The 15,640-nt window shown below is 42.6% G+C and overlaps 1 protein-coding gene across 2 annotated transcripts in view; it reads left to right on the top strand.

The window, feature by feature from the left end:
• The window catches only part of CHGB (chromogranin B), a 78,973-nt gene that overhangs the window by 49,407 nt on the left and 13,926 nt on the right, over positions 1-15,640 (top strand). For both annotated transcript variants that reach the window (XM_069768829.1, XM_069768830.1), the window contains exon 3: positions 12,811-12,904. In XM_069768829.1, coding sequence (XP_069624930.1) covers positions 12,811-12,904 — 94 coding nt within the window. The remainder of the gene's footprint in view (positions 1-12,810; positions 12,905-15,640) is intronic.

The following is a 15,640-nucleotide window of genomic DNA, read 5'->3' as shown; positions in this document are numbered from 1 at the left end:
TCCGCAAGATAAATAGACATGCTGCAGTCTAGAAAGATGCGCCACATGTACGTTTACACAGGGAAGCCGGATGCGGCCGTGCACACATAGTGGAGACGGGATTTCATAAAATCCCATCCACTATGCTGTAACATCTGGACGCTGCGGATGTACGCAGTGTCCAATCCGCAGCAAATCCTGATGTAATACGCCACGTGGAAACATACCCTTACAGGGACCCTAACAATTCATACATTCTGCCAATATACGGGCAGCATGTATCATACACTGACTGTATGATCTTAGCCAGGTATGTTTGATGATGAAACGCTGCGGAATTTTAGAGAAACACAAGCCAACTGGGACTAAGTCACTTGGGAGACTAGTCAGAATGGCCGGTCCTTGGCGGATTCTCCATGCTTTTTGCCAGTAACTAAGACGTCTCTCCCTATATACGCATGCAAGAAGAGACCTGTTACTCCAGGGCAGCGGGTGGGGACCCATCTGTCTGACTAGTCTCCCATGCGGCTCGGTGGATTTTAAAGTATGTTTTTCTCTAAAACACAGCACCATTTCAGCATCAAACATACATGGCTGGAATTACGCAGCAGTGTCTGATATAGGCTATCCATGGATTGACCATCATGAGCAGGAAGCTGCTCATCATGGCGCATGCGCGGCTCACTGATCGACACTGCGCAAGCGCGGCTCCAGAATAGCACGGCGCAAGCGTGGCTCCACAAAACATTGCACAAGCATGGCTCCACTATACACTGCGCAGGCGTGGCTCCACGATACACTGCGCAATCACAGTTCCACGATATACTGCTCAAGCGTGGCTCCACAATGCACTGTGAAAGCGTAGCTCCACGCTATACTGCGCAAGTGTGGCTCCATGATACACTGCGCAAGTGTGGCTCCACGATATACTGCACAAGCGCGGTTCCACGATATACTGCTCAAGCGTGGCTCCATGCTATACTGCGCAAGTGTGGCTCCATGATACACTGCGCAAGCGTGGCAACACAATATACTGCGAAAGCGTGGCTCTACGATATACTGCACAAGCGTGGCATCACAATGCACTGCGCAAGTGTGGCTCCACAATATACTCCGCAAGCGTAGCTCCACAATATACTGCGCAAGCGTGGCTCCACAATACACTGCGCAAACGTGGCTCGCGATACACTGCGCAAGCGTAGCTCAACAATATACTGCGCAAGCGTGGCTCCACAATACACTGCGCAAGCACGGCTCCATGTTACACTGCGCAAGTGCGGCTCCACATTACACTGCGCAAGTGCAGGATTTTTCTAAGCAGCTTTGAGTGACGTTGGTGTAAACCCAGGGCACATCATTCAAATTGCGTGGGCGGCGACAGCCATGACTGAATAAAATGAATAACACCCCTATGAGTAAATGAGCAGGTACGATATCACTATATAAAGTGCTTTTTGCACATGTTTTTAATGAAAAAAGTTTTAGTGATGCACATTGCACCACTAACAACACACTGGGGGCAGTTTACATGCTAAAAAGGACATGACAGGTTCCCTTTAAACACTTTTATACTGCTAAGTTATGCCATCAATTTATGGTCATTGGCGCTGGACATTTGGGACCTCCGCTAATCTGTAGGTTGGGGGGGTTGCAGTTTATGTTTACACACTGTGTTCCCCTGCACAGGGATGCTCTAGGAAACTGCAGCAGTTCCCATTCACTTGACTGATACTGTGCTGCAGTTCCCTATACCGTGGGGTAGTCAGGACACTACTGTGAAGAAGAAACAGGGTGAATGGATTCCCTTTATTCTCGGATACAATGGGGTTCCAGAAATTGGACTCGTACTGATCATGAAGTGTTGGCATATTCTAGAAATATAACATTACATAGAAATATACATTTATTAGCACCCATTTACATTAGTCATTTTTTTATTTATTTATAAACATTACATTATGTTATACTAAAACATAGAACTCCAGATTTGTATTATCCAAATTAACCAAAACCAATAAGCTTTCCTGTATTCTGCAAATTACTTTTCGGCTTTCCCATGTAGATTTGGACAGAAGCAATAGAGTCATCTCATTTTCAGGGCTGTTATATTGCTGATGTTCTCGATAGGGCAGGATAGTAACTGTACATCAGAGATAACACTGTGTATCATTCTCTTTTGTCTCTGACAGCACAGCTATACTCAATTTTTTTCCTGGATACTTTAACATTCTATGTGGCAGGCATAAATCACACATGCAGCTGCACCATCTATACATACATTACAGGAAAGAGGTGTGTGCTGCAGAAATGACAGACACAGAGAAGATTTTGAAAAGGAAATAGCTAATAAATACCGACATCTAATTGATGAATATACAATCCGCTTGACATCCTCGTGCTTGTGACACACACATAACATAACTTCATATGTGCATAATTGGTATCACTACAGCTCATCCACAGCACATTCAATGCTAGCTTTCAATTTTATAATTATTATTATTATTATTTATTTATATAGCACCATTAATTCCATGGTGCTGTACATGAGAAAGGGGTTACTTACAGAGTTATAGATATCGTTTACAGTAAACAAGTTTACAATGACAGACTGGTACAGAGGGGAGAGGATCCTGTCCTTGCGGACTTACATTCTATGGGATAGTGGGGAAGAGGCAGAAGGTAGGGGCGAGGCGATGGCGAGGCGGCGGCTCTGGCGATGGCGAGGCGGCAGAATGGTTATTGCAGGCTGTAGGCTTTCCTGAAGAGATGGGTTTTCTGGTTCCGTCTGAAGCATCTGAGGGTGGTGGATAGTCGGACGTGTTGAGGAATGGAATTCCAGAGGATGGGGGATATTCGGGAGAAATCTTGGGAGGCGGTTGTGTGAGGAACGAATAAGTGTGGAGGAGTGGAGGAGGTCTTGTGAGGATCGAAGATTACATGAGGGAAGATATTGGGAGATTAGTTCAGAGATATAGGGAGGGGACAGGTTGTGGATGGCTTTGTAGATCAGTGTTAGGAGCTTGAACTGGATTTGTTGGGGAATTGGGAGCCAGTGGAGGGATTTGCAGAGGGGTGAAGCAGGGGAGTAGCGAGGAGAGAGGTGGACTAGCTGGGCAGCAGAGTTGAGGACAGACTGGAGTGGTGCAAGAGAGTAAGCTGGGAGGCCACAGAGGAGGGCGTTGCAGTAGTCGAGTCGGGAGATGATGAGGGCATGCACAAGAGTTTTGGTAGATTGTGGGCTGAGGAAGGAACGGATTCTGGCAATATTTTTGAGTTGGAGGCGACAGGAGGTGGCAAGAGTTTGGACGTGCGGTTTGAAGGACAGGGCAGAGTCGAGAGTTACCCCGAGGCAGCGGATTTCAGGTGCAGGAGAGAGCGTGATGCCGTTTACCATAATAGATAGGTCGGGTAGGGGAGATACGTGAGATGGGGGAAAGATGATGAGTTCAGTTTTGTCTACATTGAGTTTTAGGAAGCGAGAGGTGAAGAAGGAGGATATGGCTGATAGGCACTCGGGGATTCTGGACAGCAGAGAGGTGACATCTGGGCCAGAGAGGTAGATCTGAGTGTCGTCTGCATACAGGTGGTACTGGAAGCCATGGGACTTTATGAGTTGTCCTAGGCCAAGGGTATAGATGGAAAAGAGTAGGGCCCTAGGACAGAGCCTTGAGGGACTCCAACAGAGAGAGGGCGGGATGAGGAGGTAGTGTGGGAGTGGGAAACGCTAAATGTGCGGTTGGAAAGGTATGGGGCGATTCAGGACAGGACAAGATCTTTGATGCCAAGGGAAGAAAGAATCTGTAGCAGTAGGCAGTGATCGACTGTGTCGAAAGCAGAGGACAGGTCAAGAAGGAGGAGGATGGAGAACTGTCTGTTAGCTTTGGCTGTGAGTAAGTCATTTGTGTTATATGTATCATTTGGAGATTAAAAAAACACACATTTTCTCATAAAATGATACATAATTGTACAGTCTTACTGCACATGCTGCACATCTGCACTTTTCACATCTGAGGCTGAAATTAATTAAAATTTTGCTGAATTAGTTTCCCAATTACCGCCAGATAATTGTGTTGCATTTTCCTGAGGGTCACAAGTCACTAGGACTGAATGAGTCACCATGAGGGGATAGAAACGCTTGTTACCAGACTACTATACTCAGGAAAACATTAACAGCTATTTTATACAACCCAAATCTATGGTTTCTAACTACAGATGAGAAAATCTTTTGAAATTCAAATTTGCCAGCTTTGGTTATTTTTCCCAAAAATTTGATTTGTGTGCGAATCGATTCTCTGTGAATCGCAATGGATCGAATTGTCATAAAAAGACGTGTGTAACGCTCAGAGGTCTCTGTATTAGTGATGAGCGAGTATACTTGTTACTCGAGATTTCCCGAGCACGCTCGGGTGACCTCCGAGTATTTTTTAGTGCTCGGAGATTTAGTTTTCATCAGCTCAGCTGAATGATTTACATCTGTTAGCCAGCATATAAGTACAGGTGGGGGTTGCCTGGTTGCTAGGGAATCCCCACATGTAATCAAGCTGGCTAAGAGATGTAAATCATTCAGCTGAGGTGATGAAAACTAAATCTCCGAGCACTAAAAATACTCAGAGAACACCCGAGCGTGCTCGGGAAATCTCGAGTAATGAGTATATTCGCTCATCACTACTCTGTTGGACTCTCGCCTTGGTTGGTGGAAGAATCTGAGGTTCCTTATTATGGACTGTAGCTCCACTTCTATGGAAACCTGACAGCTTACGGACTGCCTTCTTATTAAATCTGTGAATGTCGAATCAGCCTTCTACTGTGATACAATATCATTATTACTGAGTAATGACATAATAAGATCTATCCTGATTATGTATGTATATTTATACCTATGACACATAATGTTTGATTCATAGCTATGCTGACATTTGTGATATTGCCTTAATCCTACTGTGGTTTATCGCTATACTATAGGGATTTATAATATAGTTGACTTTTTCATTGCAGGATATATATTTATGATTATTCTCTATTTATTAGTATGGTTTGTTTTTATCCTGTGATAGACATTTTTGTCACCCTATGCGGAATAGCGATGTAGCCCATGTGGTACACTATGCTCTTCATCTTTTCGTAGTCCTTTGTGGGCATCAGTATATTTATGTAGCCCCCGCGTTAGGCTTTGGCTGTACTAACCATCATTGCGGGTATCAGTCTTACTGACCAGTCCAGATAGGGCAGCTACGCATCATTTTTACTTCACTAGTATACTTACCATCTCCTGTTGGAGCACATGCCTGCCATACTGCGCGTGCGCGCTGCCGGATCTCGGACGTGTGTTGGTGATCACGTGGGGCCCCTGTGGTCTCCTCCCTTAGCCGTAGTATCCGTGCGCGCTGCGCGTCTCCGGTTGGCATGGCAGCGCTCCTCCACTTCCGGAGCATACGCACCATGCACTTCCGGGGCTATCCCTTTTTAAGACACGTTTCTGTATGCACTCAATGCCCCCTGACGAAGGTTGTTCACCGAAACGCGCGTTGGGGGCAGAGGCGTGTGCCAGGAGTGTCTCCCCTTATTGCGGTGGGTAATTAATCGTTATGTGCTCTTTTCATTTTACCATCCTTGTGGCGCTGTGCCTTTGTGTATTTGTGCCATTGTTACTATGAGTGATTTATGGCTGCAGCGCTCAGTATTTTCAATGAGCATGACGTAATATTGATGTGAGCCCTGCACTGTGAGTGATTATTGTTTGGGTATACCGCTGCATTATCCCATTACTTTGTATAGATTGTTTGACCTCCTGTCACATGTCTCCTGCCATTGTCTTTGCAGCACTATTTTAGACTCTTGTCTGTGTATTGCTTCTTTATACCTGTTGTTATTTTAAATAAATAAAGTTTTTTATGTTTTCCACTATTTGACTGAATATCATCTCTTTTTGGATATATATATATGTTATATGATGATAGGTCATGTTATGGTCCTATTTTTTGGTACTAATTATTTATTAGGATTTATGTACACCATGCAGCTTAATACTATAAGTGGTTATTTATCACTACTCTGTATCCGTCCCCTTCCAAGCTCTTTAATGCAAATGAAAATGATCTCAGTATACACGGCTATAGGTAAATGGACAGTAACCGGTTTTCACTGCTGTACTGATACACACTATTTTGAATGTTTATTCAGTGTTTTATGGCTTTCTCTCCCTACATCTATTGCCATGCTGTACGCGCTGACGTCCTCTTAATATCCAGATTCATCCCAAAATGGCTGCTGCAATCCCTGCTTCTTCTTTTGTACAGTCTGTGATACTCCTCATTGGTGTGATGTGCAACCTGCAAGTCATTATGGAGAAATTCACTTGATCATGCTCAAGGTCATTAGATCCTTCTTTGGCTAATGCAATTTTCAGTTTATAAAATAATTTTACAAATTGTAAAATTAATTTGTAAAATGACTACGTAAAACAAATTGAAAGTTGCTCAAATGTATCGGAATCAGCAAAATTCCTAAAAATTCAACAGAAATTCGAATCAATTCGACCATCTCTATTTCTATCCCATTGTCAGTAATAACTAGGCGAACAGTTATTTTCATGGAGGCCTAAAACTATTAGTAGTAGAAGGGTTGCTCCAGGAAATTGTGAGACAAGGAGTTATCTGGATTGTCGGTGGGAGTGTGAAACCCAGCACCCTTCCCGATCAGCTGTTCCAGGTGACGGCGGCGGCTGGAACTGCTCAGTTATGGAGCTGCACAGCTTTGTCTGCTGTACAGTGGCCACAGCCGGATATTGAACATCAGCCCCCTAATCAAATCAACAGGTGGTGGATGTGTAGTATCAGGCCGGGGCCACTATTCCGTGGACAGAGCAGTGCAGCTCCACAACTAAGCAGTACCGGCTCCTACAAACACCGGAAACAGCTGATCGGCAGGGGTGTCGGGTGTCATACACCCACTGATCAGACATCGTTGATCTAGCCCAGTGTTCCCCAAGTACGGTCCTCAAGAGCCACCAACAGGTCATGTTTTCAGAATTTCCTTAGTATTGCACAGGTGATAATGGCATCACCTGCACAGGCAATAATTCCATCACCTGTGCAATACTAAGGAAATCCTGAAAACATGACCTGTTGGTGGCTCTTGAGAACCGGAGTTGGGGACCGCTGATCTAGCCCAAGGATGAACCATCAATGTAAACGTCCCGGATAACCCCTTTCATTTAACTGCTGATGAAATTGGTCTTGACATTTAAAAATGGATGTATGGTGATTAAAAGCTATTTAAAGGCAACAGCCATCTCCTGTCAAATTCATAGTTTTCCATTTAGCACAAAATCAAGAAAATCATGGAAAAAATGAAGGGTCCCATGTGAAAAATATATTAAGCCAATTTCTGGTCTGCTTAGTCAAAAATCAATTTGAAAGCAAACCGGGGGTCAAATCAATGTTGTTGTTGTTGGAATTGTGGTCGCCACTGGCTTTTCTGTCTTATCTGATGCATCTATTAGAAAGTGAATGTCGTCCATTCTGATACACGAGAACATCTGGCCCTCAACACATCCAATTATGTACCTGTCAGGAGCAATGGATCGGTAATTGGACATGTAGATTGATGAATCTAAAAAGATGCCATTTAGCTACTTGGAGAACACGCTTAGATTCTTGGCTGAAGAGCTGTGACTTTAAACATTTATCAGTAATTCAATGCAACAGAGTAAAAATACATTAAAACCAACTTTTAGTTACCCTTTAGATCATGTGTACACAGGGCAGTTTATTATTATTTTTATTTGCATAGTCCGATGTGAATTTGGCACCTTTTTATCCAAACCTATAAACACACAATGTAAGCGGAATGGTGCTTATACAGTGGGGAAAATAAGTATTTGATACACTAACGATTTTGCAAGTTTTCCCACCTACAAAGAATGGAGAGGTCTGTAATTTTTATCATAGGTACACTTCAACTGTGAGAGACAGAAACTAAAAAAAATGAAATAAAATAAATAACTGAAAAATACATTGTATGATTTTTAATTAATTAAATTGCATGAAATAAGTATTTGATCACCTACCAACCAGCAAGAATTCTGGCTCTCATAGACATGCTAGTTTTTCTTTAAGAAGCCTCCTACTCTGCACTCATTACCTGTATTAATTGTACCTGTTTGAACTTGTTACCTGTATAAAAGACACCTGTCCACAGACTCAATCTATCACACTCCAACCTCATCACCATGGCCAAGACCAAAAAGCTGTGTAAGGACACCAGGGACAAAATTGTAGACCTGCACAAGGCTGGGATGGGCTACAGGACAATAGGCAAGCAGATTTGTGAGAAGGCAACAACTGTTGGTGCAATGTTTAGAAAATGGATGAAACACTGGATGACTGTCAATCTTCCTCAGTCTGTGGCTCCATGCAAGATCTCGCCTCGTGGGGTAAGGATGATTCTGAGAAAGGTCAGGAATCAGCCCAGAACTACACGGGAGGACTTGGTCAATGACCTGAAGAGAGCTGGGACCACAGTATAAAACATTACCATTAGTAACACACTACACCATCATGGTTTAAAATCCTGCAGGGCATGTGAGGTCCCCCTGCTCACATCAACACAATGACCATCTGAATAATCCAGGGGAGACATGGGAGAAGGTCATTTGGTTTTTGGTATACACTCCACTCGCCTTGTTTGGAGGAAGAAGGAGGATGAGTGCAACCCCAAGAACACTGTCCCGAACCATAAAATATGATGGGGAAACATCATACTTTGGGGGTGCTTTTCTGCAAAGGGGACTAGACGACTGCACTGCGTATTGAAAGTAGGATTGATGGGGTCAGGTCTCTTGAGATTTTGGCTAACAACCTCCTTCCCTCAGTAAGAGCATTGAAGATGGGTTGTTGCTGGGTGTTCCAGTATGGCAATGACCCAAAACACACAGCCAAGGCAACTGAGGAATGGCTCTGTAAGACGCATTTCAAGGTCCTGGAGAGGCCTAGCCAGTTTCCAGACCTGAACCCAATAGAAAAGCTTTGGAGGGAGCTGAAACTCAATGTTGCCCAGCGATAGCCCCGAAACCTGAAAGATCTGGAGAAGGTCAGTATGGAGAAGTGGGCCAAAATCCCTGCTGCAGTGTGTGCAAACTTGGTCAAGAACAACAAGAAACGTCTGATCTCTGTAATTGCAAACAAAGGTTTCTATATCAAATATTACATTCTGTTTTTCTATTGTATCAAATACTTATTTCATGCAATAAAATGCTAATTATGTAAAAATGATACAATGTGATTTTATGCATTTTTTTTAGATTCTGTCTCTCAGAGATGAATTGTACCTATGATATAAAAATACAGAACTCTCCATTCTTTGTAGTTGGCAGTAGATTTTTGTAACTGTGCAATATGCACAGTGACAGTGCGCTCACTCGCCAGGTCTGATGAGACATTGCGGGCCGGCAAGAGAGCGCACTGTCAGTTCGCATTTTAATTCGAATACTTGCCATGCAGGAAAAGCAAAGACCAGTTCTGAACCCACAAGTGGTTACATTGAATTAATCAAAATAAAAAGCCAGAGCTTTCAAATATATTAGCTTTAGACCCTAAATAAAGTAATGGCAACCACTTTTCACTGTGGAAATGTATGGTTGATTTTAGGAATTCTCATTAATGAACCTAACCTTACTGGAACATTGCTGCCCCCCCTCACCTGACTGCTGTACCAGGTATAGTGGAAGTTTCGCCATCAGTAACATCTCTATAGTAGCATAAGGCATAATTACATTTACTTAGTGTCTTTAAATCTTATTACTCTCATACTTTACATTAACCTTTTTTTTCCTTATATAGCCATGTTTTCATCAATTTTCAGGTTAAAATTAAAATTGCATTCTCTGGAGTAAATTGGATTCTTACCCAGACAGCAGATGTTCCTATTTCAAAATCAGTGAAAAAAAAATGCTGCTTTAATTAGAATATAAATGGTAGAAATGCAAAAAATGTAAAAGCTCCCGAGCAACACATGAAAAAACTCTGCTTGATTCCTCAGATTTGCGTCATAATTACCGTAACTGCAGTGAACAGGTGACCCATGAAAGTACAAGTGCCTAAATCAGATGAGAGCACTGTACTCACATTACAGATTCCCATAGCGTTCCAAACTTGCTGGGGGTCCTTAGGGTTATGACATGCTAATCATGAGTACAGTTTGCTCACCTGAAGAAAGTTTTAGATTAAAAAAAAATATCTTAAAAGGGTTGTCTGGCCTTAGGGTACAAATCTGCAGTCACATCAGATAATTATCACCTATATTTGGATACATGGCAATTTGTTATGGTGGGCCAATCACCTTAAAGGGATTGTCTGGCCTTAGCACTCGATGTGACTGCAGACTTGTGAATCCTCACATTGCGCACACTGAGCGCTGTGAGGATTCTCCGATGCCGGGAGCAGGAGAATATGTGATTTACATACATACATACAGTCACCTACCGACTAGATGGCTGCTACCTCAATCAATGCAAGTGTGTTGAGTGAGGCAAGACACATCTAGTCGGAATGTGTCCAGACGTATGCAAATCACTTACTTGCGATCACATGACTGACCGCTCTGGGCGCCTGCACCGAAAAATCTTCATAGCATGCACACAATTAAGGATTCACAAGTCTGCAGTCAGATCGAGTGTTCTGGCCGGACAGCCCCTTTAAAGGGAACCTGTCACCCCGTTTTTTCAGATTGAGATATAAATACTGTTAAATAGGGCCTGCGCTGTGCGTTACTATAGTGTATGTAGTGTACCCCGATTCCCCACCTATGCTGCGCAATACATTACCAAAGTCGCCGTTTTCGCCTGTCAATCAGGCTGGTCAGGTCAGGTGGGCGTGGTGACATCGCTCTTTTCTTCCCCAGCTTTCCGTTGGTGGCGTAGTGGTGTGCGCATGTCGCAGTGACGATTCCACTGCGCGCACGTGAAGAAGCAGCGCGCGATCTGCGCTATTACCCCCTGTCATCGGTGGGGGCGGCCATCTTCCTGGGGCCGCGCGTGCACAGATGGAGTGCTCTGCTGCACGGGGCTTCAGGAAAATGGCCGCGGGATGCCGCGCGTGCGCAGAAGAGATCACGGCGGCCATTTTCCCAAAGCCGAGTTTGCCGTTGCTTCTTCACGTGCGCGCAGTGGAATCGTCACTGCGACATGCGCACACCACTACGCCACCAACGGAAAGCTGGGGAAGAAAAGAGCGATGTCACCACGCCCACCTGACCAGACCAGCCTGACTGACAGGCGAAAACGGCGACTTTGGTAATGTATTGCGCAGCATAGGTGGGGAATCAGGGTACACTACATACACTATAGTAACGCACAGCGCAGGCCCTATTTAACAGTATTTATATCTCAATCTGAAAAAACGGGGTGACAGGTTCCCTTTAAGGTGGTTGGTCCACCATAACAATTTGTCATCTATCCAAATATAGGTGATAATTGTCTGATCAAACAGCCCACTCAAGATCTGTTCTTGGAATCTGTGGAAATCCCACAGTTGGACCCTCATGGAGCAGACATTTACCATTTATTGTATGGCTAGATCATAATCGGTATGGTGGACCAACCTCTTCACATTTGGCAACACCAAATCTGTGCACATGTTCTCCAGTTCCTCCTCTGATTTTAGATACAGGAGAAATATTTTACGCACTTTTTGGGACATTTTGTTAAACATATGACTTTTTTTTGCACTAAAAAGTCACAAAAATGGTTATAGAGAAAAATAAAGACCATTTTTTACTCTGAATTGGGACTGTGGAGTATTATCTTGTGCGATACACATGGAATGTGGGCATGAGAGGATTCAGTGGATCTCTACAGGGCACCGGATGGTGCTTCCCCGAGTGCCTGTGGTTCTGTATTATGAAGTCTGGGACCTTTTTATACCCAATGATTCTTCTGTCCATTATTTAAAGTGGAACCTGAAGTAGTTGCAAGAACACTACAAGCAAAATCTATGGACCGTGTTATGAATACGAATTAGGATTATGGATGTACTTGTAGACAATATGATCCAATCAGATAGATAACGCGATAAACAGAAAATCTGCAAATAATTTTATGTTGTCTTTGGAGTGGAAAATCGTTCCGAAGCGCCAGTCACAAGGTATACCACTTCTGTCTAAATTAATGTTCTCTGGCTGAAGTCAAGTGTAATCCATCTGTAGCGGCAGAGACACCGAGACTGATTGCATGAAGTGTGGCAGATCTCTGACTCTCTGCTCCTGCTCTCGTGTCTTTTACACTGCATACAGATATGACAGAGGCAGGTTTTCAGTTCACGGCAGGCAGGACAATGAACACTGGCAGGTACATTGTATGCTGGTAAATTTTGTAAAACCAAATTCCAGTACATATAGTGCTGGCAGAATGTTGATTAAAAAAAATGCCTAGTTAAAAAAAAATTGAAAGTTACAAAGGATGAGAATTGGTACCGTTCCTGGATGTATTAGCTGATATTTCCACCAAAAGCTGTCTTATTTAACATGAGGGAAAGGAAGAAGCATTTCTTCGGGTTTTGTGTAAAGGACAAGTATGCTATAAAAATGTAAAAAATTCTTTACAAGGAAAAATGGGGGGAGAAAAACAAAAACTTGTTATCCAGTCTTGTCTTATGTCACAATTACATCACTTTGAAAGAATGACGACTGTAAGGAGTCAATTAGTGAAGTTCTTCAATTGATGTTGATTATGTTTATCATACTGAAATGAGTCCCTATATCTAATAACTATATGTGTTCTCCACTCATAAAAGCAAATGATAGAAAATATACTGACTCACTTTCTATATCTAGGTAACACGTTGTATTGTTGAAGTGCTTTCAAATGCTTTGGCGAAACCCAACGCTCCACCAATTGACCCAGAATGCAAAGAAATCCTAAAGAAAAGTAAGTATAATCACACAAGGCAGTAACATGAGATTGTTATATTACTATATGAGCAGGCAGTTCAGGTAAAGTGTGGTCAAAAATAAAACAACCAAATCGAGCTACAGTGCCTTGCGAAAGTATTCGGCCCCCTGGAACTTTTCAGCCTTTCCCCACATATCATGCTTTAAACATAAAGATACCAAATGTAAATTTTTGGTGAAGAATCAACAACAAGTGGAACACAATTGTGAAGTTGAACGAAAGTTATTGGTTATTTTAAATTTTTGTGGAAAATCAAAAACTGAAAAGTGGGGATTTCAATATTATTCGGACCCTTTACTTTCAGTGCAGAAAACTCACTCCAGAAGTTCATTGTGGATCTCTGAATGATCCAATGTTGTCCTAAATGCCTAATGATGATAAATATAATCCACCTGTGTGTAATCAAGTCTCCGTATAAATGCACCTGCTCTGTGATAGTCTCAGGGTTCTATTTGAAGCACAGAGAGCATCATGAAGACCAAGGAACACAACAGGCAGGTCCGTGATACTGTTGTGGAGAAGTTTAAAGCCGGATTTGGATACAGAATGATTTCCAAAACATTAAACATCCCAAGGAGCACAGTGCAAGCGATCATATTGAAATGGAAGGAAAGCGATTATATTGAAATGGAAGGAGTATCATACCACTGCAAATCTACCATGACCCGGCCGTCCCTCTAAACTTTCATCTCAAACAAGGAGAAGACTGATCAGAGATGCAGCCAAGAGGCCCTTGATCACCCTGGATGAACTGCAGAGATCTACAGCTGAGGTGGGACAGTCGATCCATAGGACAACAATCAGTCGTACACTGCACAAATATGGCATTAATGGAAGAGTGGCAAGAAGAAAGCTATTTCTCAAAGATATCCATAAAAAGTGTTGTTTAAAGTTTGCAACAAGCCACCTGGGAGACACACAAAACGTGGAAGAAGGTGCTCTGGTCAGATGAAACCAAAATCGAACTTTTTGGCAACAATGCCAAACGATATGTTTGGCGTAAAGGCAACACAGCTCATCGCCCTGAACACACCATCCCCACTGTCAAACATGGTGGTGGGAGCATCATGGTTTGGCCCTGCTTCTTCAGCAGGGACAGGGAAGATGGTTAAAACTGATGGGAAGATGGATGGAGCCAAATACAGGACCATTCTTGAAGAAAACCTGTTGGAGTCTGCAAAAGACCTGAGACTGGGACGAAGATTTGTCTTGCAACAAGACAATGATCCCAAACATAAAGCAAAATCTACAATGGAATGGTTCACAAATAAACGTATCCAGGTGTTAGAATGGCCAAGTCACAGTCCAGAGCTCAATCCAATCGAGAATCTGTGGAAAGAGCTTAAAACTGCTGTTCACAAACGATCTCCATCAAACCTCACTGAGCTCGAGCTGTTTGACAAGGAAGAATGGGCAAGAATTTCAGTCTCTTGATGTACAAAACTGATAGAGACATACCCCAAGCGACTTGCAGCTGTATTGGCAGCAAAAGGTGGCGCAACACAGTATTAAGTTAAAGGGGCCGAATAATATTGCACGCCCCACTTTTCAGTTTTTGAATTTCCACAAAAATTTAAAATAACCAATAAATTTCGTTCAACTTCACAATTGTGTTCCACTTGTTGATTCTTCACCAAAAATTTACATTTGGTATCTTTATGTTTGAAGCATGATATGTGGGAAAAGGCTGAAAAGTTCCAGGGGGCCGAATACTTTTGCAAGGCACTGTATATCTCTCTTCCATTTATTGGCGACCAAACCTACATTCTTATGAGAAGAAATCTTTTCTTATTTATATGTACCTTTCTTAAAAGTCTGTGATTATACTTTTCACAACCTAAGAGCCAAAAAACATGACATGGATCACATAAAATGTGAACATGACTCCGGTCTACTGCAAGCCCTGCTCAAAAGGAGGACAGGCCTCAGACTTTTCGTAGACCTCTGAGCCACAATGGCAGACCCCACAAGTCAGTGACCTCCTCGCTGGAGCTTAGGGAGTTGAGTCATGCACCGTATGATTTTGTGGACAACCATGTGCACACCTCTCAGGATCTTTTGAACTTTTAAAATGGCTAAGACTCTGGCCTCAACATGGTCACTTATTATAAGGAACACTTTTAAGCCCATGATACCAACCTACCATCATGTGTAGATGTAGTTCAAACAATAGTTTTTTGAATACCAACAAGAACAGTTTCAAGAACACAAAGTCATACATATGTACATGTTGGTAGATTTAAAAAATCCACTATGTTCCATTAAAATTCAGTTAACATGAAAATTAAAGGGAATCTGTCAGTAGGATCAGCCCTCCTAAGTCATCTGTATGGGCATGTTTGTTAAAGAAAGCTGAATCAAATTAAATCTTGACATCGGCATTCTGATGTTTTATTCCAGAGAAATCCACATTTTTCTTCATATGTAAATGAGATGTTAAAGAACTATGGGCCACACATAGATCTCTCTGAGAATCTTCCTCTATAGATTATTTTAAATGAAAGAGAGTTACCAGTGTGAATCATGTAGATCAGGAGAGCAGACTGTTAGTCATTACAAGTCTCACAATGGTAACTCTCCTGTTCATGTAAAATCTGCTCTGGAGGCAGATTCTCAGGGAGATCTATTTCTTACATTTAGATCTCAAACCATCATTTATATATTAAGAAAAATGTGGATTTCTCTGGAATAACACATCGATTCACAGATATC

Source organism: Ranitomeya imitator, chromosome 5 (genome assembly GCF_032444005.1).
Source record: "Ranitomeya imitator isolate aRanImi1 chromosome 5, aRanImi1.pri, whole genome shotgun sequence".
Lineage (NCBI taxonomy): Eukaryota > Metazoa > Chordata > Amphibia > Anura > Dendrobatidae > Ranitomeya > Ranitomeya imitator.
Note: the sequence above shows the minus strand (reverse complement) of the source record. Positions and strands in the feature narration are given on the sequence as shown.